This window comes from Pagrus major, chromosome 11 (assembly GCF_040436345.1).
Source record: "Pagrus major chromosome 11, Pma_NU_1.0".
Classification (NCBI taxonomy): Eukaryota; Metazoa; Chordata; class Actinopteri; order Spariformes; family Sparidae; genus Pagrus; species Pagrus major.
In genome coordinates, this window is record NC_133225.1 from 17,805,710 (window position 1) to 17,833,138 (window position 27,429).

Here is a 27,429-nt window from a genome sequence, read left to right on the forward strand (position 1 = left end):
TAAGTCATTTTTCTTAGGCTAGTCAAGTCCCAAGGGAAGTCCGCCCGAAAGATACTGCAGTATTCGGTCTTTATAAAGAAAAAAGGAAGTATCAATACCTGTCTATTGCGAGTTAATCTAATCTGTCCAAAAAGTATGGCAATGAATTGAATTTGTATTAGAATTATTGATATTCAGTGAAATAAATACAATTGAACAAAAAAAAAGATTTAAAAGCTTAATTATTTCTTAATTTATTCTCAATCATAAAAATACTCCCTCCCCACCCCTTTTAAATGGTGAAATACTGATGGCCAGACTAAAATCTTTTTTAAAAATCTGAAAACATAAAATTAACACAGACAAGGCATTTGATTCATTATCATTAAGTCAAGTCACTAGTCTTTAACTTTCAAGTCCCAGTTGAGTGTCAAGTTATTCATTTCTGTCAAGTCAAGTTGCAGGTCATCAAAATGCTGACTCAAGTCAATGTCCAAGTTCAAGTCCAAGCCACAATCTCTGCATTACTGTAAAGTGATGTAATTTTCTGAGGTTCTCAGTCATCCAGGTCATGGCAATTGTAAGTGCTATATATCGTAGGCAACTGGACTTGTTTCATTTTCTTGAAGATGTTTCACCTCTCATCCAAGAGGCTTCTTCAAGCGATCAGGTCAATGACCCACAAGTGGACCTAACAACTCTGAAACTCAGAGCTCACACGTGTCCTTTGAAGCTCTGTAAGGTCACTCCCACACAGGGTTTAAAAGTCTGCAACTCCCCTCCAGTTAGTTAGAACTGAAGAAGCCTCTTGGATGAGAGGTGCAACGTCTTCAAGAAACTGAAACAAGTCCAGTTGCCTGCAATATAGCACTTAGAACAATTTATACAGTATTTTCATGTTGTTTTTGCATCCATTATGTTCATTAAAGCAGCGGTAAAGTGATTTAAATAGCTCTTTATTCCAACAGTAATCACTGTTGTAGAGGTTTTCGTCAGTAACCCATGGGCTTGAGGTAAAAATATTTATGTTCTCATATTATTAGTAAACAAAGCAGAATTGAATCGGTATCTAATTTTTAATCTTGACTCACCTTTAAAGCATTAGCTGGGATTCAAGTTGCATCTCTAAGGCTAGACGATAAGGTAGTGGCTAACAAGGCACGACTGTTAATAATGTACACATGAACAGTAAAATGTCAAAAAATATAATTGCACAAGTTTGTTTGAATACAAATGCCTTAAACTCAATAGCAAAGTAATGTTTTGTGAAATGAAGTAATCTGTTTACAGAAAAATTGTTTCATCACATCCATGAGAAAACAGTATGACCCCACCACTTGTAGCCCTTTTGCACTACTTCTTTCTTCAATTCTTTTGCTTTATGTGAAACAAAGGCCTATTGAATCAGTATGTAAGGTGCTATATAATGTATAACTCTTAACTTTGCTGCTGACTGTGAGCTTTGACCTCCAAGGGGGCACAAGGTCAGAGAAATACTCACCCTACAAGGATAGGGCTGAGTACATCAAAATAAATCATTTTAACACAGACATATGCCCGAGGGACATTGTGTCACTTCTAGTGTGGATAACACTTTGCATCAAAAGCAAGAATTTCAGAGATGCCTGTTATTCAAGGTAGTCGTGATACTTTAAACTTGTCTTTGAGGTGTTGAAATAAATCAGCATAAGAATGACTGGCTGAATACAATAAGTGTTAAAAATTTAACTAGGGTTGGATGGATTATCCACCTGGCCAATAACTGAGGTCGATATTCAGCATTTTTACAGTAATCAGTATTGTGTTTTTTGTGTCCGATAAAAAAATGCGCTACATTGGCTCTGATGCAGCATCTTTTCTCTGTCTGTAGTCACCACTGTGCTCTCAATCAATGTCTTTCCCACAACACTATCTGATTGGTTACATGTTGCAAGAAATAGCCTATCAAGACTGAATAATCAGTATCTGTAAAGTCCCTTAAAATTGTACTTAAGTACAGAACTTGAGCAAATTGTATATTTCATCAATTGTAACACCAGGATTTTCATTTTTACTGCAAACATATATCGGATATAAACATCAAATGTTGGTCTCCTTGATTATTAATAATCGTTATCCATATTGGCCCCTGAAAAAGCCATACGGGTCCATCCCTAAGATGAGCACACCTAAACAAACTACTGAAACAAAGGGAAACTAATGCAATTCATGGTGGCCTCCTAGGAAGTGCCCTTGGTTGCAAAACATGGAACCACTAACAAAGTGGAAACAAATGCCAATGGTAAATTTGATAATAAAGATATTTAGAAAATGCATCATAAACATGAGTAGGGCAGCAAGAGTCTGTTGAGGAACATTCCCATGTTATTGCAGCGAGACATAGGTAGCTATTGAGAAGTGAACGTGACGTTAATGACCTCTGAGCGGGTCGCACCCATGATCGGCAGGTTTGCCTTTTAGCACCATGGTCAGCGACGCAGTTGCTAGGTAGCTTCCCTGTGTTTGTACCAGCGAGTTGTGGAGGAAGAGCAGCACCGAAACCAACATTAAACAAAGACGTGCAGGTGTACGAAATACAACTCGCAGCTGTGTTAAGACTTTAATTTTCACTCACAACTTCTTAAGAGTTTAAAATGATACGTGCTGACTTATCATACACGCCCTGCAGTACACCACACGGTCACGTTGGTGCCAGATTGGGAATGCAAACTTCAGCACTTCTCCGGGGTTCCCCCCTCCTACAGAGACGAATGGTTTTGCCCATGGACTCGCTCCAGCACTCACAGCACACAAGAGGTCTACAAGATACTGATTTTTTTGTTTCTGTCAACCAACGTCAGTCTTCAGTAGTAACGCCATTACACCCCATAAACACTGTTATAGTCGTGAAAATAATCTCGGGACTGGACGGTTTCTCTAAATAGATCCAGTGTCTCCTTTAAAAAAACGGCGGCTGTGTCGTTCGGATGAGACCAGCAAAAGAGCTGCACTGCCAGTGCCTGGAATAAATAAGGTAACGTTAACGGGCTGCTCCGCTTTCGCCTCTCCATCCTTTGCTAGGTAGTGCGGCTAAGCTAACTGTAGAGTAGCCCAGGGTCATTGTGTTTCCTTTGAAATATTAGACGCTGTCTCATTCAGGTTTATATTTGTAGTTTAATTTTGAAGCAGCAAGAAATGAAAACGCCCTCATTCGCACGGCAGCTAAACGTTAACGTCGCTGTAGCGCCACATTTGATGTCAGCAAGTTGACTGAATAGCAGCATTGCCAGATTGTTTCCCTGTTTGATCATTCCACCTGACCTATGCAAGTGGCTAGCAACCTGACGTTAGCTACTGCCTGCTAGCAGCTATTATTACATAGCAATAATGCACCTGCTTCGGCTTTGTGCCATTTAATTAGTCAGCTCAACCAATTTCCTGAAAAACTCCCTGATATCCAAGATAATACATGTGGGATTTAGGATCTGCATCTTACGCTAATCCTGAAATAAAGTCAAGATCTGTAAAAGGGGATGGCCTACTATCCTTCCAGTGATCTGGAAGATACCATATTGACTGCTGTGCTGTGACAGGCATAGATCCCCTCGCTGCTTTTAGTAGCATAGCATCTTAGCTCAGGCTAGCTTTGCAAGTGCACTTAAGGTTTTTCTCCTGTATTGCTGACGCTTAGCTGTGGATGCTCAGAGCCTGGTTAATTACACAGGGATGTGGTGTTTGAAGAGCCATTTGATTTAGTCTGGTCTGTTTGTAGTCCAGTGTGCCACTTAGAGACCACATGCTGATATAGCACCCTGGAGATGACCATTCCCAACAGAGCAGATGGATTACATAATAATAACAGCATAACATATGAGTTCTGGGTGGCATCCTGCCTTCTGGACGTATCCCAGAGATAAGGCTATTAAGATGGACATGATATGTGTGTAATCTTTTATTTTCATGCAGGCTACAGCTGGCATCAAGTTTATTTTGGATTAATAGAGTATATTTGTTGCAGTATGGCACTGACAATATTTAAGTGATTAGGCTAGGTTGCTCTTTGATACATCTAAAGTGATAGACCACCTTAAATAAAGGTACGTTTGGGCTTTTTTTTTCACTCCAAAGACTGGACTTTTACATTGGTTATCAGGTTTACGTTTAAAATGCTATGTGCACAGAGTTTTTTTGACAAAATGCTGTACAAGGAAATCAACCTCTGTAAACGCAGTAACAAGGGGAACTGTACAACAGTGCAGTGCTTTTGAACAAACACTTTTGTGCACAGTGTCGCAGCTATAAGTTATTTGCTCCACTTTGTCTTACCTAAAACAAGGTCAGGCCGGATCGCAGTTAAAATAAATGTTTCAGAGCATTACAAAGACAGTGGCGGAATTTTAACTTTGACCATTTTGCCTGTATTTCTGTAGATTCTCTCTGATAAAGTCAAAGCTTAGCACGCAGCTGTTTGTTGGTGTATTTCAGTACCCTGTGGGCTGATAGCTCCCACACTTGTTCCTCCTCATATCTGGAAGAAGGCACGAAGCCAGAGTTGGGTCACTGGTTCGAGCTAATTTTAGATCTGCAGGCAATTCTAAACCAGCTACTTTTCCTGTGAGAGTAGTCCGCAAACTCAGCTATCATTTTTCCTGTTAGGACAATGTTGTGGTAGTGGCCAGATATAAAAAGATAGAAGTAGAACTTGTTTTCACAAAGGGGATCTTGCTATCATACTGTTATGTTTTAGACCATGATGATGATGTTGTGCCTTTTAAGTGTAAGAAAACGTCCAGTGACAGAGTTTATACTACTTACATGACAAAAGGCCCATTTTGTATTTGAAAATTCTTTTGTTTACATTTGCTTTCAGTCAAGGATGCATAATAGTACAACGTGTCTCCATTCTCTGCCCTTAAATGGTTATACATACCCTGAGGTCCCAGCACTGCTGTAATGGCAAGTCCAGGACATGCTGTGTGTACAGAAAAGAACCTGTGTCTACAAATCCTGCACTTTCAGCACAATGTGAGGCTAAGTGGTGATTCCCCAAGCCTCTTTATTGATTCTGTATTTGATGACTGCTTTCAAGATGTAGTTTTATGTAAGGCATGAAAAAAAAAACATAAAACAAACCCCTCAGGGACGTACTGCTGGTTGTTGAAGGGACTTGTGTTGTGACATCGCTTGTCATGAATAAATAGCCTACTGCTTTTGTTCAGCTTTTCCTTTGGCATACTTCTTGTAAAGCTATTTGTGCTGTCTTTTTGGATTTGCTTGTGATATAAAAGGGGGTACCGTATTTTTGAAGTGCCATTGTTATGATAGTGGGATAATATCTGTATGAAGATGAATTTCTTGAACTAGAATCACTTTACTTCCTGTTATTGTATCCTGAAATATTTGTGTTGTAGACTAAACGCTGCAGACAAAATATGTGTTTCTGAGAGGGAAGCTTGACGTACAGTAATTTGACACACACATTAACAGCTTGTGCTGGATACTTACGCGGACATTCTGCATAACAGTGCCCTGCAAGACAGACATGCATTTGTCATGCATAAAGAAGCTGTAAAACTGAGAGTGATGCAGCTGAGCAGCATGAAGAGCTGACTCTACAATGAAGCCTTTCTGTGTTGTGTGTGGCAAAGGGGAAGTGCATGAGCTCAGCATCCATAGGAGATCAGCCCATTCAGCTCTGCTCTGCTGTGATGGCCCTCTGCCTCCCTCTGTTGGAGAAAAAATGTAATTGCATCAGAGGATTAATGCTATACTCTACTTAGTGGAAGGGATTTAGTTAAAGATTTTGTCATTAATACTTCACTGAAGGATTAGTTGTGATGATGCCAGTAGTCGAATATATGGTCAAGTAATGCTTACAAATATGTTCCTGTTGAATCCTCCAACATATTACGAAGAATAACCAGAGGGTTGAAAGAAACTACAGAGTGGGGGAAAAAGGGATATCCAAGTACAACAGCTTACAGATGCTCCAGAACAATATGGTATAATATATATGACAGAGTAGTAAAGGCCATAAATGTTGCTTTCTATTCATATTAAGCATACACTGTCTGTACTGTCTCTATCTGAAGATTGTGTCTTTTCTAACTGACTAGAGGGACGCACCAATTGTGAAACGTGTAAAAGGATTCTTTTTTTTTAAAAAAAAAGATATTGCTTGAAAGTTATCAGCCAGCTGTACAAAAACCTACTGAATGAGAGAAAATGCTCAGTACTTACATAGCTTTACAAACTTATTGCAGGGATGTCACGAGCCAGTAGCTCATGAAGGTGCCAGTGCAAATTTGATGCAACAAAACAGATAAACATCGGCCACTGCCATCAGTGAATGTGATCTTATTTGCAGGTCGGCGAAAGCAGTCAACAAGGCGAATATCGGCAAATACTGACATTCAGAATTGGTGCACCCCAACTAATTAGACTGGAAATCTTAAAGGGTATGACACGAGACAGTGGTCTCTGATCTCAATTCAAACCTGTTTCACAAAAGCTTGTATCCCTCTATCAGTCAGTGATTAACAGTCACTCTAATCTAATCTGGTGTTTGCCTGCATTGTAAATCCCACTTCTGTCATGTGAATGCAAGTAAAACTAGGCCATCTTGCGGTTGATTACCACCACTACCACTAACACAAATGAGCATGACAGAGCCTAGTTTGCTGGGTCATCCATCAGTGCGATAAAAGCCTGAACTGTGACCCTTGTAGTAGTCAGGCAAACACGCTTCGGCATAAATCTATGTTGACAGACACACGAAGAGGAGCAAGGAAAGAAATGTAATCACATGATCAGATATTAGAAAACTTAATTTTTATATGCTCATTTGCTTCTCTTTCAGTTATTAGGGTAGCCTAAATTTTGCACCCAAGCTTACTGGAAAAATATTAGCGACTTAAAATGAATATCTGAAACAATGTTGTTAACAGCATTAATAAATGTTACAACTGGGATATAAAGCAACATTACAAATTATGTTTAATTTAGAAAGTGAACTGTAGTGGAAAACAATCAAGATGTTGATATTCAATGTTAATAAAACACAAAAAGAGCCATAAAATAAGTTCTTCATTTTGAGGATTAATATTCCTGTAATACTGTGCAGAATAATTAATATAACTTTACAGCTCTTATCTCTACTTGTAGGTCTTTAGTTGCATCACATGCGACTGTCAGATCCCCCACTGTTCCTGAGGGTTTACATGACACCAAGGTCCAGTGCTCCTGTAGAGACAGAGTTCCCGGCCTCCTGTACAGATATCCAGTACACCACTGGGAGGTGGGGGCTGGTTGTCAACAGCATGGCTTGCCTCACTTTATCACCCTGACTCTTTGTTGTTGCTTTCCCCCTCTGCGCTGATCTTATTCCAGTCTCGGTCCTCCCCAGGATCAATGTCTTGTGCTTACCACAGGCAGACCAGAGGCTGACAGTGAAGACTGCCGGGTGATCAAGTAATTCGATTGGACTGTTACCCATTCTCATTTGTTCGGAGGTTGCTGATCGAACCGATAGGTTTGCGTTTCAAGTCAGCCTGTGTGCATATGTTCTTATGTGTGCACATGTGCACTTACAGATGTATCTGTGACAGTAAACGTTGGTAGATGGGAAATGGGATTTCCAGCGTGTTCTCGCCACTAGAGGCTACTGTTGATCTCTTTATGAAATGCAAAAGAGGCACCATAAGCCTGTGTACTGTAGATGTAGCTGTTGTATACTGTATAACCTCTGATTTATAGTTTCATATGGTTAGAATTGTTACTATATCTTATGGACTTGATACTCTGCATCCTTTCTTGAGACAACATGTCACTGTTTTTATATGGTAATGGGTTGTGACCAGGTCAACCAAAGAGAGATATATGATCATGGTCATATCCTATTTTATCAGAATAATTTGAAGGGACTTGAAAAGTTATAATTATCCAACCATTTCAGATTTAACTTGTGACCCTTTGAAGAGGAGGGTTCTGAATCCTGAATCCTGAATCCATAAGTATCGATCATTGTTGACTCAGAATAAAGCAGCTACACACAGTATTTGACGTGCAAGGATCCTGAGTGGCTGTAATTGTTCCAAGCATGTAAATTTGGGAAACAATTTAGAGCTTGCCAGTCCATTACTGGACGCAGTCCCACAAAATCAGACTGACAGATCCACAAATGTGGGCTGTTTGGAGTCTCCAGTCTTTGAAAATAGGACAAATTTAAAGCACCTGCACATGAGAACCCATAGTTACAAAAGGAGAACATGCAAATAGGGGTGGGTGATCTGGTTAAAAACTAATATCACAATCTGTTAAGGCACAATTACAATCCATTTTGAAATGCTATGTAAACTGTAGCTAACTCAAGATAGCCTGTGAATTTTTCCATTTGCACAAGGGCTGCACGATATAGTTAAAAAATCATACTGTGATTATTTTGACAAATATTGCGATTGTGATATGATTTACAATTTTTGCATCACAATTTTCAGTTTCACAAAAAAATATTAAAAGCATGATGTTTTTAATATTAATATGTTTGTTGGTGTCTGTACTACACAAACATGTTTTCTTACATCTGGAGAACAAGACTTGCTTGTCACACATTTAACCTTTTTTGACAAAAAATTGCAATTATTGCGATTTCGATATTGCATTTAGCCATATTACGATTATGATTATTTTGCGATTAATTCTGCAGCTCTAATTTGCACCATTAAATACAATATTGCATCAATGATAGTTCTTTTTCAGCACAAGCCCCTCACCAGCCATGCTACTAGCTTTAACTCAATTTGGATTCCCAAGACTACGTCACCCAAAGAAAGAGCCACGAGAAGTAATTTGTCAGTCAACTTAGCCATCTAGTTGGCTACATCACTCTATTGGCTTGTTCATGTAGCATGGATCTGCTAGTCAGTGAGGTTCTGTGAAGTTTGGAAACAGAAGTAAGAGGACATTAAATACTGCAGCCTGTACGATTCGGCTGAAAATAAGTTAAGTTAAATAAGATGTCGGCTGTTTTCGAGATCGATCATGATCTAAAATTGTCAGATCGCCCACTCCTACATGGAAACCCCTCACAAAGAAGACAGAGACTCGAGCACAGTCCCCTTTTTGCTGCGAGGCAACAGTACTACCCACTGAGTCACTGTGCTGCCCCAGCCAGCAAAGAATTAAATGTGACAGGACATCTCGACAATAGTGTACTGCATCCAAAAGTGGTTTGAAGACAAACACTCAGACCACAGCCAAACAATAACAGGATTTGGCTGATGACTGGTGTTAATTTCCCACACTGTTCATAGCCTGAAGCATCCTTTTAACAAACCACTGTAAAGATGCCATCTGTTTGAATGAAGTGACCTCTCAGCCATACAATGAAACCCAGCTGGCACAAACATGAGACACAGTGAGATGCTGCAAACCCTTTACTTGACAACCACATTAATATTTCACAATGGCTCTGCGGAATACCAATTAGTCCAGTGGACATCACACAGCTTTAGATTATTTCATTAGTAGTACTGCAGTGTCAGAGCTGTACAGAATTCTCACTGAACTGTTAGGCTCAGTGTCAGATTGACTGATGTAGCCTGTGATCGGCCTGTATGCCCCTTTTGCCGCTGCTTTACATCAAAAGCATGTCCAATGCACTCCAGTCCAGTGAGAAAATACACACAGATCCACAGTGAGGAGGAGTCAGCCTGCTACTACTGTTCTGCAGCTGTAAAATATCTTTTTTCTTCTTCTCTACAGGCATTCCTATCCATCCCTCTGTCCACCCCCCCTCCCTCCCTGTCTCCTCTCGGGGCTGTAAATAAGCTGGGGCTGTGCAGACCCTTGAGAGGCCCTCCCCCTCCCGCTCTTCCCCCACCACTGCTACCCCCTTCCTAACTCCCCTGCCCACTCAGACTCTGCTGCTGCTCTTTATGCTGCTGAAAGGCGCCAGGGAGATGCTCAGATGATCCATTGGGCCATCCTCAACCACATCGTCCATACAGCCCAAGACAGGGAAGACTAACTAGTAAGAGAGTGAGAGACCCCGTGGAGGGTGCTGAGAGTACCCTGTGAGGCCCTCCCGCCCCGCCAAGCCTGGCAGAAAGCTTGGCTTGCCCCCTCACTCCTGCAGCTCCTGAGATGCCCTCCCCTCCCAATGAAGGAGGTGAGTAAGAGAGGTCCAACTCTTTGCGGGGACAGGATTATTCTGTTAGATGTTGTACACACACTGTGGCACATGAAGCACACACACACCTGGCCACCTGCTCATATACAGCCTGCCTGCACAGTCAGAATGATTCTCTCCTGCACAGAGCCCCACACTCTCGCACAAACACGCACACACAGATTATGATAAAAGGATCATGATTCATGCAGCTATAACAAACTAGACGCCTAATTCATTTACACCCTAGCTCCATAAACAAACCCCACTAAATCCCCTGTAGAAATGAGGAAAATATATTACAATACGCCTGCTCCCCTCCCAGTCCGGAGCACAAGCTGTGACTGTATCTAGTTTTGTTGTATGCTGTCTCCTCCTCCTCCTCCTCCAGAGGATCAAGGAGCGTCCCCCGTGAACGGGCCATCTGTGGGCTCCTACCAGAGCAGTGGGAAGAGGAAGGTGCGCACCAAAAAGAAGAAAGGCACTATCACCGCCAATGTTGCTGGCACCAAATACGAGATTGGTACGGTAACGTCTTACTAATAATATTAAAACACTTTGAAAGTTACAGTAATTACAACAACATATACAAACGTTCAGCAAAGATTGGAGACACGATTAAAATGAGGCTTGAAAAGGAGCTAAAACTGGCATATACGCAACAGAAATGTAACTCTTTACAAAGAAGACATCTTTTGATCAAAGAGTTTGTCTTAATCAAAGAATTCGCCTCTTTTCATCCTTTGTGTAGGATGAAAAGAGGCTTTCTTTGAGATGGCTGATGAAATCTTTTCATTGATGTGCCCGCACATTATCTTAGTATTGATGTTTTTTGTTGAAAAACAAGCCTGAAATGGTTCCAGGTTCAGTTGTAGTATTAGTATTACTTTAGGTATCCCTTGCTTCTTACGTAGAAGGATTCACGATTAAGATGAAAGGGGCATATGTAGTTTGGCTTTACAACACAAATGAGGTAACAACACAAAAACAGAAAAAAATGTTTTATAACTGAATAATCAAGCTGTTCTCTGAGGAAAACAAGGTCCCCAGAACACTGTTTGAAGCTAGAAAGGTGGCAGGGTCCGCCAAATATAAATAAATTAAAACAGTATGAAATTGTGTTGTCCTTTAAGGTCAGTTAAGATTTGTTTAGTCATGGAAACAAAGAGTGTCTGTTTATTTAGTTTGTTTAGGCCAAACAAAATCAGCCAGTGAAGCTCTCTCTCTTCTGATCAAAATATCTTCCCCAAAATGACATAGTCCCACTTTAATGAACACATGGTAAAAGATCATTGGTCTTGTCTGGTGAGCTAATTTTATGTCAAATCTACATACAGTGTGTTTAGAGTAAAACAAAAGCCTCAGATTACACGCTTCCAAATTTATATTTTGATTGTATTTGAATTTCATGAGTCAGCAAGACCAACATTGCAGGTGGTCCTGCAGGTAGGATTAATGCACTGTGACACAGTGAATTGCATAATAATTTTGGAAAGAGCTCTCAGTATGGCTCGGTCGGTTCCTCAAAACACAGCAGAATCCAATCACAATGTTGTCTCGACAATAAAATCAGATTTGCTCTCATGGATTGTTGTTGTTTGTTGTTTAATGTTGCAAATGAAACCTAATAGAGTTACAGTGCAGCCAAACAGTTCACACGGTGACAGCTCGGCCTAACATACATACATAAATCTTTATAGAGGTAATTTAACTTGGCAGTGAGGTTTTTTTTTTTGAGGAGGGCCAAAAGAGCACAGTAAGCACTCCTCACATGTTCAGTATATTGTGTGGTATCGCAGCTCTCAGGGGGTGAACTACAACCCAGGAAACTAAAGAGTCAGCAGCAGCAAGTACAAGTTGGGGGTTGCTGGGATCCTGGATGTAGATGGGAGTCTAGCTGTGAGTCAGTTTGCTAGCTGTGACGAGACTCTCACAGTGGCCATTCTGAGGGTAGTGCGGGGCTATTTTGAAGGAAAATTAACACTAAGGGCCAGATGGATGGCTCGTTTTTGCTGTTACCTTTTTTTGCAGCTGTCTTTTTTTGTTTCAGAATTGATAGTATTACAGGTAAAGGCTAAAGGTCAAGGAAATTTGCTCACTGAGCAAGTAATGCAAACTCTGGCCCTAAGGATGTCTGTTGGGTGAGATTTATTATAGCTTTGTACTGAAAGACCAAACTGATATCTGTAAACCCTCCATGTTCCAGTTAGCAAAACACAGTTAGCCTCTACTGACGTTAGCAGATGGATGAAGTTACATCGGAAACACCTTTTTCCCATTCAAGTGCCATCATGCAACATTAGGCAAGCCTTCTCCAGGTTTGCTAAGGCTTTCAAGAAATTAATTAATACCTCGTTTCGTTAGGGCATATGAATTTTTCATTACTCACTGAATAATGAATAGTTGTCGGATTAATGTCCAAATGGGCTTGCCACCTATCTCTCATACTATGGGGTTTCCAGTGGGATTTGAATGCATTACAGACAATTAATTTATCTTTCTGAAGAGAGGCATTACGATTGGCTGCTCTGCAACCATTCCATGAATGGTAAATATGGCTGTGAGCTTCTTGATCTATCATCTCCAGAAGTCATTTCACTCTTAATGTATGCAAAAACAGAGTTTAAGCCTAGCAAAATGTGTGTGAGTGAAACATAAAGTAGAAATATTTGAATGTGAGTCAAAGTTATATCTTGCATTCATATGTTATTAATATGGCTTAATGAGTATATAAAGTTTATTTATATGATGAATAAAATCTAATGTGAGTGTTTTTCCCCAGTTCGTATAGCCATCAGCGAGATGGACTTCATCAAGACCCGAGATGAGGACGAGACTGCCAACCTCATCTGGAATGACTCGGCCGTGCAGCATGAGAAAATCGCTGAGCTCAGGAACTATCAGGTACACTGCATGGCGACCATGTCAAGTCAGCACACCGTGTATAGAAGCCTAGAGGTTAGAGAAGAGAGCTTAAGAATAAGGCTGTCAGATCCAATTGCTGCACAGGACAGGAAAATCTGGATCTTAACCTTTACAGTATGCTCCAATAAAGCTGCTCAGTCACCAGCAGCCAAATACCATGATACTGATAAGCTGCCAGTGGATGTGTGTAAGTGGAAATGAAAAGTCTTGACCAAGCAGATCTGAAAAAGATCATGTGTTCCGCATACTTTAGAGGTAAACCAAATGTTAAAACCAAAATAACCTGCCCCCAATAGCACTAGTTGGTAAGGTGAGAAGGGATTTTTCCCCCCAAGGATTCCTTAAGGGAAAAGGTGAAAGAGATGCCTCTGAAGTTAAATGCTGCAGTGCAGCAGGAGAAAGGGATTTAAAGGATGAAACGAACATGACGGCTACTTTAACTCTCCTGTGCTTGGAGAATTTTTATCGAAATGATTTTCCTAGTTAGAGCTGAATAAACATGACATGATTTTTCTGCAGATTTTTTAAAAACTTTTTAAAAAAAGTTTTTTGGTGCTGTTGTAGAGTGAACAAAATACTAAATAACTGTGATGTTAAATTAAATCAGAATTGTAACAATTTTATTGGGAGAAAAACAATTGAACCTGAAATTAATTTGTGTTACCAGATGTCATAGTCGTTGTGGCATTACACACATACTGCTGACTTACCGCAGCAACGAGCACATGCCTACAATGTGGTATGCTAGTAATTAAAAAAATAACTTATCTTTCTAATTGACACATAAACGTCTAAAAACGATCACCCTGAAGCCTATTTGTCTGACCAAACAGTTTAGAACAATTAAAACAACACAATGCAGACCACCAAAATCCACCTGAGGACACTGGGTCATTGTAACAAACTTGTTTTTTTTTTTTTTTTATTGAGTTTTAGAAAGAACTTGAACAAGCATAGACATACACTGGGTTTAAGGGATGCAGTTCAACGTCACATATACAATGGTTGTAAAATTGTCAGGCGTAAAGGGTTACTCTGCCATTTTCCGGGGAAAATACTGTTGCAACAACTTTTGTATATTCCTTACTCACTGTTAGCACTACCTGTTAACATTATATGGAAATTATCGTATGACCACATAGTGTACATAAATGGAACAGTTTCCATCAAGACCATTGCTCGGGTTCCTCAACCTAATTAACCTAATAATTTTTTGTGTAATGTGGTATCTCTGGCTCAAACTCCGCCACCACACCCAAGGCCTATTGGATGGTTTCACACCACCCTGCCTTACATTTTTCTTCTTGTCTCCAGTGGAAGTTTAGAGGTAATGGAAAATATAAGGAAAAAAGAGATTAGAGTGGATGGAAAGGTGACGTTATATAGAGGAATTTGGGAAAGATGGAGTGGGGGAAAAAAAGGGAAAGTGAAGATTATTCATATGAAAGGAGACCTATTATGCTTTTTCTTTTTTTTTTCTTTCCTTGAGTAGTTTAAATATGTTCTTGTACATGTAAAAGATCTTGAAAGTTAAAAAGGTCAAAGTCTGCACCAACAGCAGCTCCTCCCTCTCACAGAACACACTGCTCCTGAAACACCTCGTCAGTAGTCCTGCCTTTCATCCTGTGAATTTGTGACTTCACACTACGTCACCATGTCACACATTTGCACAATTTAAGGCTTGAGGCTAGTTTGGCTCATAAGAATTGATTGAGCACAGATGCTCTGTTGTTGCTAGTGGTGCTGGCTCAGGCGTGTGTGAGCTGACCAATCAAAGGAGGCTGGGTATTTGGGAGGGGGGGCCTTAAAGAGACAGGAGCTAAAACAGAGCGTTTCAGACAGAGCACTGGACAATATGACAAAACTGATGTGTTTTTTGAGCGTTACAGCATGTAAACCTATTCTAGTAGTAACCCAAAATAAAATTATGAAACTGAAAATGAGGCATAACATGTCTCCTTTAAGTAAAGCAATTGTAAGAATGAGAAAGAATGGAAAGAAAGGAAAAAAGTTACTGTGATTTTTTCAGACCCTGGGAGATAAGAGAGAGACAAGCAGGAGAGGAGATAGGAAAGTGGAGTGGACAGAGTGAGAGGGAACAACAGAGCTTACACACACAGAGACTGATGAGAAGATTGACAGGTAGACTGACAAGTTGTGAACAGCAGGGGGTGGGGGTCAGGTTTCAGATGTCACTGGTGATGTTGACAAGACGGGCCTAAACAACAAGGGTTTCTCTTAGTTCTGTGCACTAACCTGAGAGTGATCTTACCTCTATTTGACCTCCACGCCCTGCAGAGTGAACTTGCCGCTGCTACTCCAAGCGTTAGCCATCCATCTTGCAGTGCTTATTTGATTAGACTGGTCACTAATGATTGATTAAATCACAAGCTACTCAGAGTATGGCTTGTTAGGACAGGGGCAGCAAGAGTTCAGCTCAGTAGATTGAATATTAAAAATACTGTAACAGCTTAACGTGTAGCAATGCAGCTAATGTGTCACATGGAACTGGTGATTTGCTGTCAGTTGTTTTCACTCATTCTCCCGCGCTGCCGTGGTGTTTCATGAGATAATTTCTCAGTAGAAAAGTAGAAGTCCCTCAACAATTGGTTTTGATTTCCCCTCACAAGCCACGTCGTCTCGCGGCATTGGCATAATTGTGCAATCTCTTCCGAATCCCTAATTACGTCTGTCTCGTTTGGATAATAATCACGGGATCCTTTTACACTGCGTTCTTTTTTTCCATCCTCTCTCCTCTCTCTCTCCCTCTTTTAATTTTTCCCTTTTTTCCGTTTAGTGATGTACTGTGAGAGTTTGCTGTCAAGTTTCAGTTCATACGAGCCTAATTAACGCCCCTGTTCAGGCTCATTTGGTCAAAGAATACAGAAAACCCAGAGTTTTTCCTTTACCCCCCACCCCCCTTTCGGCACATTCAAAGCAATTCATTCAACTGTCACTGCAGGAGCTTGCGATGCAGAACCAATTACCTCGGCCCCTCGGAGTTGAGATTGATCGTCTTTTTTTTTCTCGCCTCTTCCCTCCCCAACCTTTAAATAGTATTAAAAAAAACAGGGTAAACTAAATAAGGGTTGAGAAAGGTCTCAGCGTCACCTTTTTGTTTTGAGTCCGTAATTGGGCATAAATGTCAGAACATCGTAAGCTCACTTCAGGTTGCTGCCTTTAATGTGCTCATTTTTATGAAGGGGTGGGGGTGGAATTGAGTGGCGTAATGACCATAACAACATTATTATGTCTGCCTGTCCCTCTGCAGAGAATTAACCATTTCCCCGGCATGGGCGAAATCTGCCGCAAAGACTGCCTCGCAAGAAACATGTCCAAGTAAGTATTCTCACTTTAAACACACAACGACAGCACTTTGGTTCAGTTGCAGATGTGCAAAAACAAGAGTATTTCAAAGCTGAGTTTTCAGCCAGCTAGTGCTTTAAGAAGTTACAGCTGAGTACTTGTAGCCAAAAAAGTAGAAGAAACTGCTGTAAAAGCACAAAATTAATTTTTACTCTAATAGAAATACAAAAGTACAACAGTCGATGATGAAAGTGTAAAATGTTGTCAAGTTACCCCCACACAATCTGTTTCTTTGTTTCTCCAGAATGATCAAGTGCCAGCCTCAAGAGTACAGCTTCATACCCAAAACCTGGATCTTCCCTGCCGAGTACACTCAGTTCCAGAACTACGTCAAGGAGCTACGCAGGAAACGCAAGCAGAAGACCTTTATCGTCAAACCCGCCAATGGAGCCATGGGTCATGGGTAGGTCAGAGGCTGGCAAGTGCCCCAAGCCAATCTAACGCACCCACTGTAAGAGGGAGCCAGGGCAGGAAAGAGAAGGAGAGAGTGGCTAAAGCAGAGGATAGAAAGCAAGAGAGTGAGCAAATGGAGGAGGAGATTAGAAGTAGAGCAAGTAGAGGACGAGCACAACAAAACAAGGCAATAAGAGGTTTGTGACCCTGACATGGGTGTCAATGGAAATAGCATTATGGCTGGGACCAGACTGAGTATTTGAGCTGAGAGGGTGTAGTGAATCTCATTGTTGGCCTCATTGTCCTCGATGGTCACACTCTCCATAAATCAGAGGTTATCGCTACCAGTGGAGGACACACACACACACACACACACACACACAAACGTGCGATCCCTGGCAGTTACTGTAGTTCCTTCCCTGAAGGTCTCTGCATGTGATTATTGGATTCCTTTATGAGGCACCATCAGCAGAGACCAGTCAGACTAGAAAATGGACCAAGATGGCTGCTGCAGGGGTACTCTGTCTCTCAATAGCATCTCTTTATCAAGAGATGAGCAGGCTGTGGTACCTGAATGCATATTTCATAGTTGCAGTCTATTTGATTGAGAGCCCATCTCAGGTTGTGATGTCACATTTTTTATGGTATGTTTCACTACCATTACAGTTGCAGTCATGAAGTATTTGGAAATTTCTTTTTTCCGAACTGAAAGGATTGTGACTTGGTCTTTCTGCTCCTGCACTTTTTTGAGTCTGTAGTGATCAGTGTTCTGTTTTGAATTATATGTTAATGTGTAACCAATATTCTGTCCCTGTAATGTGTGAAAGTAGGTGTGGACAAAACATTGCAAACCAAAATTTACCAGAGTTGACACAGAAAGACACAGTGTTGAACACAATAACCTGGTTTAGTGTGGGGATGGTATTGATTTCAAAGCCTCTTTGCTTTGAGAACAGCCAGTTGACCTGATTTGGTCATCTAGTAAGAGAGCTGCTGGCTTTAGGAGGAGGTCCAGGTGAGTGGGAGGAGATCCTGGGGCAGAGCCATGACACCCTGGAAGAATGACATCTCCTTCCCAGCAGGACTTGATGGGAATTAGGAAGCTCCCTGGGGATATTTGGGCTTTTCTACTCTTTTGCCATCACAACACTAACCAGGACAAGTGCCTTAAAAAACTAGATGGATGCAACAATTCAATTAATATTCAAGAAGTGGTGAAGAACAAGTATCCTAAATCGTTTTCTAAAATAATCTCAGGAATTTATTCTAATGTTCTATGTATGAGCCCAACCAACTCATTTGGCACTCAAAACAGAATTCTCTTGATCTATGATGTGATCTTTGTGCAGGTCAATGACAAGACTAAAATAAAGTGAGCATGTAAAGTTCAAAGATTCAAATGTGGTTGGTTTTGCGAATTATTCTGTTTCATAAGCTAAAAGATGAACTAAAAGACAGGTCAAACTTTGAATATTATGATTTGGCTAAAATACAGGGCCTTCTAAAAGACTTTGTTTTTGCTTTGCACATAGCTCTCTTGAGCACTTCAAAACATGTTAAAACTTCTAATCTTGTATTAATTATTCTTTTTGCTTCTTGTTCTTGAAAATGTGATCTCTGAAGTGCATGTATGAAGAAAAACTTTGGAGTGCATTCATCACTGGCACCAATAGGTGGGGATATTGAAGTACAAATAGCTCAGTGTGCTTCACCTCTCCCTCAAATTCTCTTTGAATTTGTCCTTTCTGGTATAATGTGAGCATTACTTATAACTCCGTCCTGCACTAAGCCCTTATTTATTAAAGAATAAAAGGCAGCAAAGGCTGAATTATTGCAATACATTAAGAATATGAAAGATGATGAGTTTAGCTCGTCCACTCAACGGCGGGCGGCTCACAAGATTAGATTTTTCTCTATTTTTTTGTGCGTGGTGTGACGCGGCAGGAAATTAAGTTATATCTACCCCGTGTAATTTATTTTTCCGTCGGCCAACTAAATGAAGTTATTGTTTGTGTCTGAAGCTCAGCTTGTTATAAGGGAAACAAAATAAAAGCGCGTGCCGGGCTTAAAAAGGCGAGATTCCCCTCCGGTGCCAAATTAAATAGGCAGGGGAGAGTGGGCCGTGATTATCTGACATCACAGCTCATCAATCATGTCGTCTTCTGCTCAGCTTCTCCTCCTCGACTAACTAACACCGTTAACCCTGTCCTCATCATTCAGCTTGCTGTCTGCCTGTTAGGAGGGCCCCTCACATCGTCGGTCAAGCTCCTGTCAACTTCTCCCTGTTTTCTTCTGTTCAAATACTGTGATAAGCAGGCCAAAGAGGTGCTCGTCTATAAATGCCGCAGTATTTTGTGTTGCCAGGAGCTCATGGTGATAGATAAATCAACAACTACATCATACTAAAGCAGATCTACAAACCACTGAAGGAACTAGGACCTTATTTCATCATAACTTGAAAGGCAGTAAATGGATCCCCGTCTATATTCACACTTTAAGCTCATCAACAATGCGCTCACGTTTTTGCTTCTTAGTTAAGCGATAACTAATAAAACAAAAAATAATAAAGCAAAATATACTGCACTGTTCCCAAGATACTGTATGTTATGGCTGTGATTATAGAAGCCACAAAGCAGAACGATGTTTGCCCTCTGGTGGCTTGGTGCCACAATATCTCAATACATCAAACTGTACTTTGTGAACAATCAAGTCTTAACATCCCGGCCAAGTACTTTGTTTGTGTGTGTGGTGTGCCTGCTCACATGTGTATAACAAGGCCTTCCAGCCTGTGCATGTAAGCAATTTAAGCAAAGTCTGCCTTAACTATGAGTGAAGGTGATATAGGTCAGTCGTGATGCTTGAACATAGTGGGAGATTGTTTAACAATGACCCCTCACCCTCACCACACACAAGCATACACCCACACACTTTTACATTCACAGCGTTTTGAAAGTATAGCCCCTCACCCTTGTGTGCGCGGCCACATGGACGCACACAAACTAACACAAGTCATTCTTGAATCCAGCTAGCAATGGCCTGCGTATTACAAGGTCTGAGTGCCAGTGACATGAGACCAAAGCAAATGAATTAGAGTGAAGGCTGAAACGGAGGACAACGTCTGCTCCTATTAACCTGCGCACAGCTAAAAGACCCTGCTATAGTATTTGATGTACTGTGCTGTTCAGACAGAGCGGAGTTGGACCTCAGAAAATCACAACGTTCTCCAGATGCTCGCACAGTTTTTCCCAGACAAACCAGTGTTTGTGTTGTACATGTCAATTTTTTGTACGTTTATTTTTCAACTGTTTTATTTAGATGGCCAGGTAATGAGCAGAGTAACAAAGTTTCTGGATCGTTCGATGCACCACAGAGCCAAACAGCTTGTCCTGTTTAAACTAGACCTGAGGCAGACTGAGTACGCTCATTTATATACAATTTCAGGGAAGGTTCTGAAGCAGTGGAAGGTCACACGAATACCATTAGGGCACTGTGGCTCTGACCCTTTCACTCCTAAGGGTCTTCAATGTAAATGTACGATCCGTTGCTTTGAGAAACAGAAACAGGGCAAAACTTAATCTTGCGCTGTGAAGATTGAAAGTATCAGCATAAGAGACAGATGTGGCACCCCAGAAATATGCCCCCAACTTTTCCAAGTGACTTGGAAATGAAATATTGTGTTGAAACACATAAAATCTGTATATTGTTTGGCTGAAATTTTTGTGCTTCAACACGTATATAGACAGTGCCAGTGTCATCAGTCATGTTCACGGTCCCTGCTATGCTCCCATCTATCATTTTTTTAATTATCTTTTTTGTCTTTACCATGCCATATTTTATTATGCTGGTGACGACACCCCAATTTCCCCCCCGAGGATTAATAAAGTTTCTGTCTATCCAGGATCTCGCTTATCCGTAACTGTGAGAAGCTGCCAGCCCAGGAGCACTTTATCGTTCAGGAGTACCTGGACAAGCCCTTTTTGATGGAGGGCTACAAGTTTGACCTGCGCATCTACATCCTTGTCACTTCCTGCGACCCACTTCGCATTTTTCTCTACAACGATGGCCTGGTTCGCATGGGCACGGAGAAGTACCATGCACCCAGTGAGGCCAACCTGGTGAGTATGAACAAAAATGATAATAGCCTTTATTTGTGTAGCAGTTTTCATAGCAGAGTTACAGAGTGCTTCACAGAGCTGCACTTACCTTTCTTGGTCTGCTCCCACACTACCTTTGTACCTTTATCATGCAGAAAAGTGCCGGACAGTAGTCTGTGTCTTGTGTCCTAAATGCCTTGGTGGAAATTGGAAAAAAGGGTGTTTATGTATTCAGCACCCTCGGCATGGAATTATGCTGCAGAATGACTTGAAACTCAAACAGTTACTCTCATTAAATGCTTTCAAATCCAAAATGAAAGCATTAGAGGCAGATCCCTCAGGATGTCAATGTTTTAATTTACCTTGTTACAAAATTGACTCTTAGAAACTTCTCTTTTGAAATGTGAGTTCCCTTTGCTTGTTTATTGTTTTTTGTTTTTTGTCTCCTTTTGTGTTTTCTGTCTGTAACTATGTGTGTGTTTTAGTTATGCTGTTGAATGTCTAGGCCAGGTATGCCTTGAAAAAGAGATTCTTTATCTCAATGGGACTCTCCTCGTGAAATAAAGGATAATAAAAAATACACTTGGAAACACACACATGGTCGAAGACGCATACTCTGTACGTAACTGCTAACTATATGCATCTTTATCTGTGTACCATCTGTGCACAAGGCCAGTCTGATGTGTTTTAGACATACATGAAAATTGATTTACTTTAGAAAATACAGTACCTTGTGAGTGTACAGTATTTTGTGTGTGGCCGATAGGGTGAGTGGGAAAACGCATTACCGACAAAAAGTAGAAGTAGATTCACATGAAAATGTATTTGCCACACACGAAACAGGACTCTTGGGCTTGTGCAAATCACCAAAATAAAACTGGACACACAAACAGGGAAAACACACTGTAATCTTCGCATGATTACCAAAACATGCTTGTACTTGTATAAACAATCAACATTGCCCAAATGCTGACAACTGTAAGGCTGATATTGTTCTTAAACACACACAAACACACACGAACACACACAGAATGTGCAGGCATACTGTATGAACACAGCTGAGCTTAAATGTCCACATGCCAGATGTCTCCTGCAATATCAAGCCGCTCATATTTGCCTTGAGGTTCAGCACCTGCTGAAGCACAGTCTGTTGCAGATGATGGGATGTACACGCACACACACACACACACACACAAACACACAAAGCTTCCCATCAAGCATGATGCTTATCTAGAATATGAACACACACGCACACACATAGACACACTGGACCCATCCTGTGACACAAGTGTGTATTGTCTTACCAAGTCTGTGACACATGATGGAGTGAGTCATGCCATGCAGATGGATGTTCAATCCCACAGAGAGTGGCTCCCAGACATCAGGGGCTGGTGTGGCCTGCAGCAACAGCGTTATTACCATGCAGGTTAAGGACAAGGATGTATTGTCTTAAACTGTGAGGGATAGTGTTTAAAGAGAAGGATACAACAAGGGTTACACAATGGCTAGTTATAGTCACTCGATGATGCATTTTATCAATGCACTGTGGCAACTGTAGGGCACTGTGGCTCTGACAACTCTCATCACTGACGCTTGAGATTTTCTATCATTGTGAGCTTAATTATCAATCATCATCTAAGAACCATTTTTAAGATAAAGCGAGAACAGCTCTTCACTTTCTTTGCTGCTCCATTTATTACCATCTTCAGTTGTTGTCAGGGGACTAGTTTGTGATGTTTTTGCTTTTTCCTTTATTCTTGCCTTCCCGTATTACTTCGGAGAAAATGCTTTACATTAAAAACTGCTCTGTGAGGATAAAAGCATGAACACCCTTGAGGACGGTCTGTGCTGTGATGATTATCATCGCTGACAAAGGTATAATTACACTGATGAACCAAGCACAATCACAGGTATCGCAAGTAGTTAAATACAATATACAGTATGTACACGTTGTTTTAAAAGAACATCTCAGTCTATCTACTATAGCACTGTCATCCCCCTTGCTTGTAATAGATTGGTGGTTGTACTGGGCAACTCTGTACTGAGGTTTGAATGCATCTAAGTTGGAGTAGGAAGCAGGTGAAAGGGAGCTTAATTTCTTCGTCATCTCAGTAAATAAAGGAATTCAGTGTGAAGAAGAAGAGAATGATTTTTATGCAACAACAAACAAAGCATGCCATCTGGTGCAAATATGATCTGCTGTTGCCATGACATTAGATTTTTAATGTTGTCAGAGCTCACAAAGTTAAGTTGTTTTACAAGCACACCACAGACCTTTCACTCTCGGTCTACTACATCTAGCCAAACAGAGATCAGATATTCTGTGTTTATCAATATTAAAGAAAAATGAAAATGTGTAGTGACTTAAAAAATCATGCCTATTTCTCTCCGATCTGTGTTCCTGTGTTAGACCTATCCCATGTTGTACTCCTATCAAATCAAATAAAGGTAGAAATTGTTGGTGTGAACATGCATACGCTAATGTCATTGCTTTCTCTCGTCTCTACAGAGCCAGCTCTACATGCATCTGACTAACTATTCAGTCAACAAACACAACGAGAACTTTGAGCGAGACGAGACAGTTGACAAAGGCAGCAAGAGGTCTATCAGTTGGTTCACCGAGTTCCTCCGCATCAACGACTACGATGTGGCCAAATTCTGGGGAGATGTCTCGGTACGTGGGTAGCCGTCCACCCAAACAGACACAAACACAGTTACATATCGTGATAGATGTACACTTCCACCAAAGCAAGGATGTGCATTAAGATAGCAAAACACGCCACAAATGCAAACAACACATGCATTCATCCGTCAGTGTAATCTATAACTCGTATATATCGTATCTGTTACGACACCTTTCTTTTCTACCCATTTCTTTAGCTCTGGTTAATGTTCTATTTCTATTCCTGTTTTCTGTTTCATTCTTGACCTCGACTTTTTGTCCCTCTGTCCGCAGTCATTTGGGTTGTATGGTCCCATAGTGCTTGTTCTCTGTTTTACTGTCTGTTCTCATGCTACCAGCATTCAACCTCCAAATCCCATTGGTTATTATACTCTCCTCAAGGCAATCTTTGATTTCCTCTTCTTTCCATCAGGGTTTCACTTTTCTTTTTGCTCGTGTTAAACAAAGTGTCTTTGAGACTTGTAGGCATTGTGGCTAGTGCTTTACTTGTTTTGTTAAATTCTTGTTTTAGTAATGTTTCCTTTTCTTTACTCTCCTCTTTTAACTGTCTTGTGTAATCTCTACATGTGCTTCATTTTGACAAAAGCATTAAAGTTCTGGTTCTTGTTTCTTTTCCTCTCATCTTTCTTGTCCCTCTGTGACACACTAGAGTGTCGCCCTCTGACTCAGCCCGGCCGTCCTCCTCCTCTCTCGCTCTCTCACCATTTTTTTTTTCTCCCATGCTCTTTCTTCAGAAGTCGCACCACTTTGGTGTTAGTGCTGTTCGTTCGCACTCCTCGCACGCTGGGTTTTGTTTCAACTCTGTATTTATGCTCTCCACTCGCTTTCCTCTCTCCTTCTCTTTTCATCTCTCCTCTTACATTTTGTTCCCATACAGACCTAGCGGGCTGCCCTGACTCCTCCCGCCAACGGTCATGGTCAGAGAGTCAGAGAGTTTGTTTGCCAAAAGATTGTCTGTGGGGGTTAAGACTATGGTGTTTTTTTTTTCATGTGAAACACTGACATCCCTTTCATATTGAGGTACTATTGATGTGCTACATGAGGCAAAGTGTCCAAGGTTTGACCAGCAAGCTTTTTTATGTGGGTAGTAATTTTGAGAGCAGTGTCTGACTACAAATGGGCTAGTTATGGAGTCCAGGGCCAGACCACCATACCTTACTTGTCTCCTGCAGGGGTACTGTGTGGGGTTTGATGGGTGAGGGGAAGCTTTGTGCAGAGTGTGTGTCAGAGTGAGTCGGTACAATAAAATGGTTACACATAGTCCTCTCAGATGGGGGTGGCATTAATGCTCCTTTTCTGATCCATTAAGGTCTATTGATTTTTTAGTGGACATTCAAAAACAATAAAGGATACAGTTAAAGCTTCAACAATTAATTGAATCATCGATTAGCTGTGAACTATTAGAGATGGGTCAGGATTTTCGAATATGTGAATGGTCGTTTAGTTGGGAAAAAAATTTAGTAGTTCATGCGACTATGGTTTTGTCTGAAAAAGTATGTTTTCCATAGTTTTTTCCCTTGTTTTTACTGGTGTCTGGAAATAACGCGATACCACCAGGTGCTGTGTTATTACAGGCCTTGGTAGAATTGCGTTACTATAAGCAGGCTTCAGTGAAACGTGTGTAGCACAGTCTTTTCCACACAAGGTCAGTATAAGCCTGTGCTGCTATATGCAGCAGTACATACAAATAGCAGATCTTTGAATAACAGAATAATCGCACAATAGTTTCTGGTGACTATCGAATAGCATTTTTGCTTGAAATGCCTATCCCTGCTAACTATTAAATTAAACATCCAGCTATTTTGTTAATCGATTCATTGGTTTGAGTATTTTTCTAAGAAAAAAAAGGCCTTTTTTTATTTTTTATTCCAGCTTCTTAAATGAAAATATTTTCCAGTTTCTTAACTATTCTATGGTAGTCAACTGATATTTTTGGGTTGTAGACAAAACAAAGCATTTGAGGAAGACATCTTGGGCTTTGGGAAAAACTGTTTCACTATTTTTTGACATTTTAGGGACCAAACAACCAGTTGATCAGTTGAGAAACTAATCGACAGATGAATCATAATCTTTAGTTACAGCCCTAGTTTGCAGCCCTTCGAAAATAATATTTTGCAAGTGATCATCTGCGCCCTACAGTAGACATAGATAGCCATTCAAAATGCAGAGTTCTAGAAGATAGTTTGAAGAGTTCTTGTGCATACATTTATATTGACAGAATAATGTATCACTCTAGTAAAAGACATAAATCCTTAATTAATCCAGTTGATGCTTTTCAACTTCATAAATGCTAGGATTAAAAGAAAAAAAATCAAATGTCAGGATATTTTTGACCACATAACTCGATATCTATACTGCAGCAATATTGTTGAGATGAATATTGGTACTTTCACAAAATACAATGACATTTTTGATAAATAATCATCAATAATGTGGATATGATGACTAAGTGGGTAAGGCAAGTATTAGAACAAGTCGAACAGTCTGGTAAGTTCAGACCCCTTTTTTCACATTTTGTTATGTTGCAGCCTTATGGTAAAATCATTTCAATTCATTTTTTTCCCTCATCAATCTACACTGAATACACCATAATGACAAAGCGGAAGCAGAATTTGAAACATTTTTGCAAATGTATTAAAAAGGAAAAACTGAAATATCACATTGACCTAAGTATTTAGACCCTTTACTCAGTACTTAGTTGAAGCACTTTTGGCAGCGATTAGAGCATTGAGTCTTCTTGGGTAGGACACGACAAGTTTTGTCAGGTTGTATGGGGACCGTCGGTGGACAGCCATTTTCAGGTCTCTCCAGAGATGTTCGATGGGGTTCAAGTCAGGGCTCTGGCTGGGCCACTCAAGGACATTCACAGAGTTGTCCCGAAGCCACTCCTGTGTTGTCTTGGCTGTGTACATAGGGTCATTGTCCTGTTGGAAGGTGAACCTTCGGCCCAGTCTGAGGTCCTGAGCACTGTGGACCAGGTTTTCATTAAAGGATATCTCTGTACTTTGCTCCGTTCAGCTTTCCCTTTCCCTTTCGCTGAAAAACACCACCAAAGCATGATACTGCCACCACCATGCTTCATCGTTGGGATGGTACCTGGGTGCCTGGTTTCCTCCAGACATGACGCTTGGAATTGAGTCCAAGCAGTTCAATCTTGGTTCATCAGACCAGAGAATCTTGTTTCTTACAGTCTGATTTTCTTTTAGGTGCTTTTTTGCAAACTTTCACTGAGGAGATGCTTCCATCTGGCCACTAGCCCAGATCGGTGGAGTGTTGCAGTGATAGTTGTCCTTCTGGAAGTTTCTCCCATCTCCACACAGGATCTCTGGAGCTCAGCCAAGTGACCATCGGGTTCTTGATCGGGACCTTATGGCTTGATTATTTGCTCTAATATGCATTGTCAGCTGTGAGACCTTATATAGACAGGTGTGTGCTTTTCCAAATCATGTCCAATCAATTGAATTTACCATAGGTGGACTCCAGTCAAGGTGGAGAAACATCTCAAAGATGATCAGGAGAAATGGGAGGCACCTGAGCTAAATTTCAAGTGTCATAGCAAAGGGTCGAAATACTTATGTCAATGTGATATTTCAGTTTTTCCTTTTAAAAAAATGTGCAAAAATTCTGTTTCCGCTTTGTCATTATGGTGTATTGAAGGTAGATTGATGAGGGGAAAAAAGGCTTAGCATAAGGCTGCAGCATAACAAAATGTTAAAAAAGTGAAGGGGTCTGAAAACTTTCTGAATGCACTGTATATCATATTTATTGCCCAGCCCTACTTCAAATTTTACTTACTTTTTCTGTTTTATCTGTCACTTCAGCCAAGGAGCCTACGGTTAAGA

The 27,429-nt window shown here is 40.7% G+C and overlaps 1 protein-coding gene across 1 annotated transcript in view; it reads left to right on the forward strand.

The window, feature by feature from the left end:
- Positions 1 to 10,101: 10,101 nt before the first annotated feature.
- ttll7 (tubulin tyrosine ligase-like family, member 7) overlaps positions 10,102 to 27,429 on the forward strand; it is a 69,292-nt gene continuing 51,964 nt past the window's right edge. The window contains exons 1-7 of the mRNA XM_073476775.1: positions 10,102 to 10,126; positions 10,518 to 10,649; positions 12,909 to 13,030; positions 16,323 to 16,390; positions 16,662 to 16,820; positions 20,709 to 20,925; positions 23,414 to 23,578. Coding sequence (XP_073332876.1) covers positions 10,102 to 10,126; positions 10,518 to 10,649; positions 12,909 to 13,030; positions 16,323 to 16,390; positions 16,662 to 16,820; positions 20,709 to 20,925; positions 23,414 to 23,578 — 888 coding nt within the window. The remainder of the gene's footprint in view (positions 10,127 to 10,517; positions 10,650 to 12,908; positions 13,031 to 16,322; positions 16,391 to 16,661; positions 16,821 to 20,708; positions 20,926 to 23,413; positions 23,579 to 27,429) is intronic.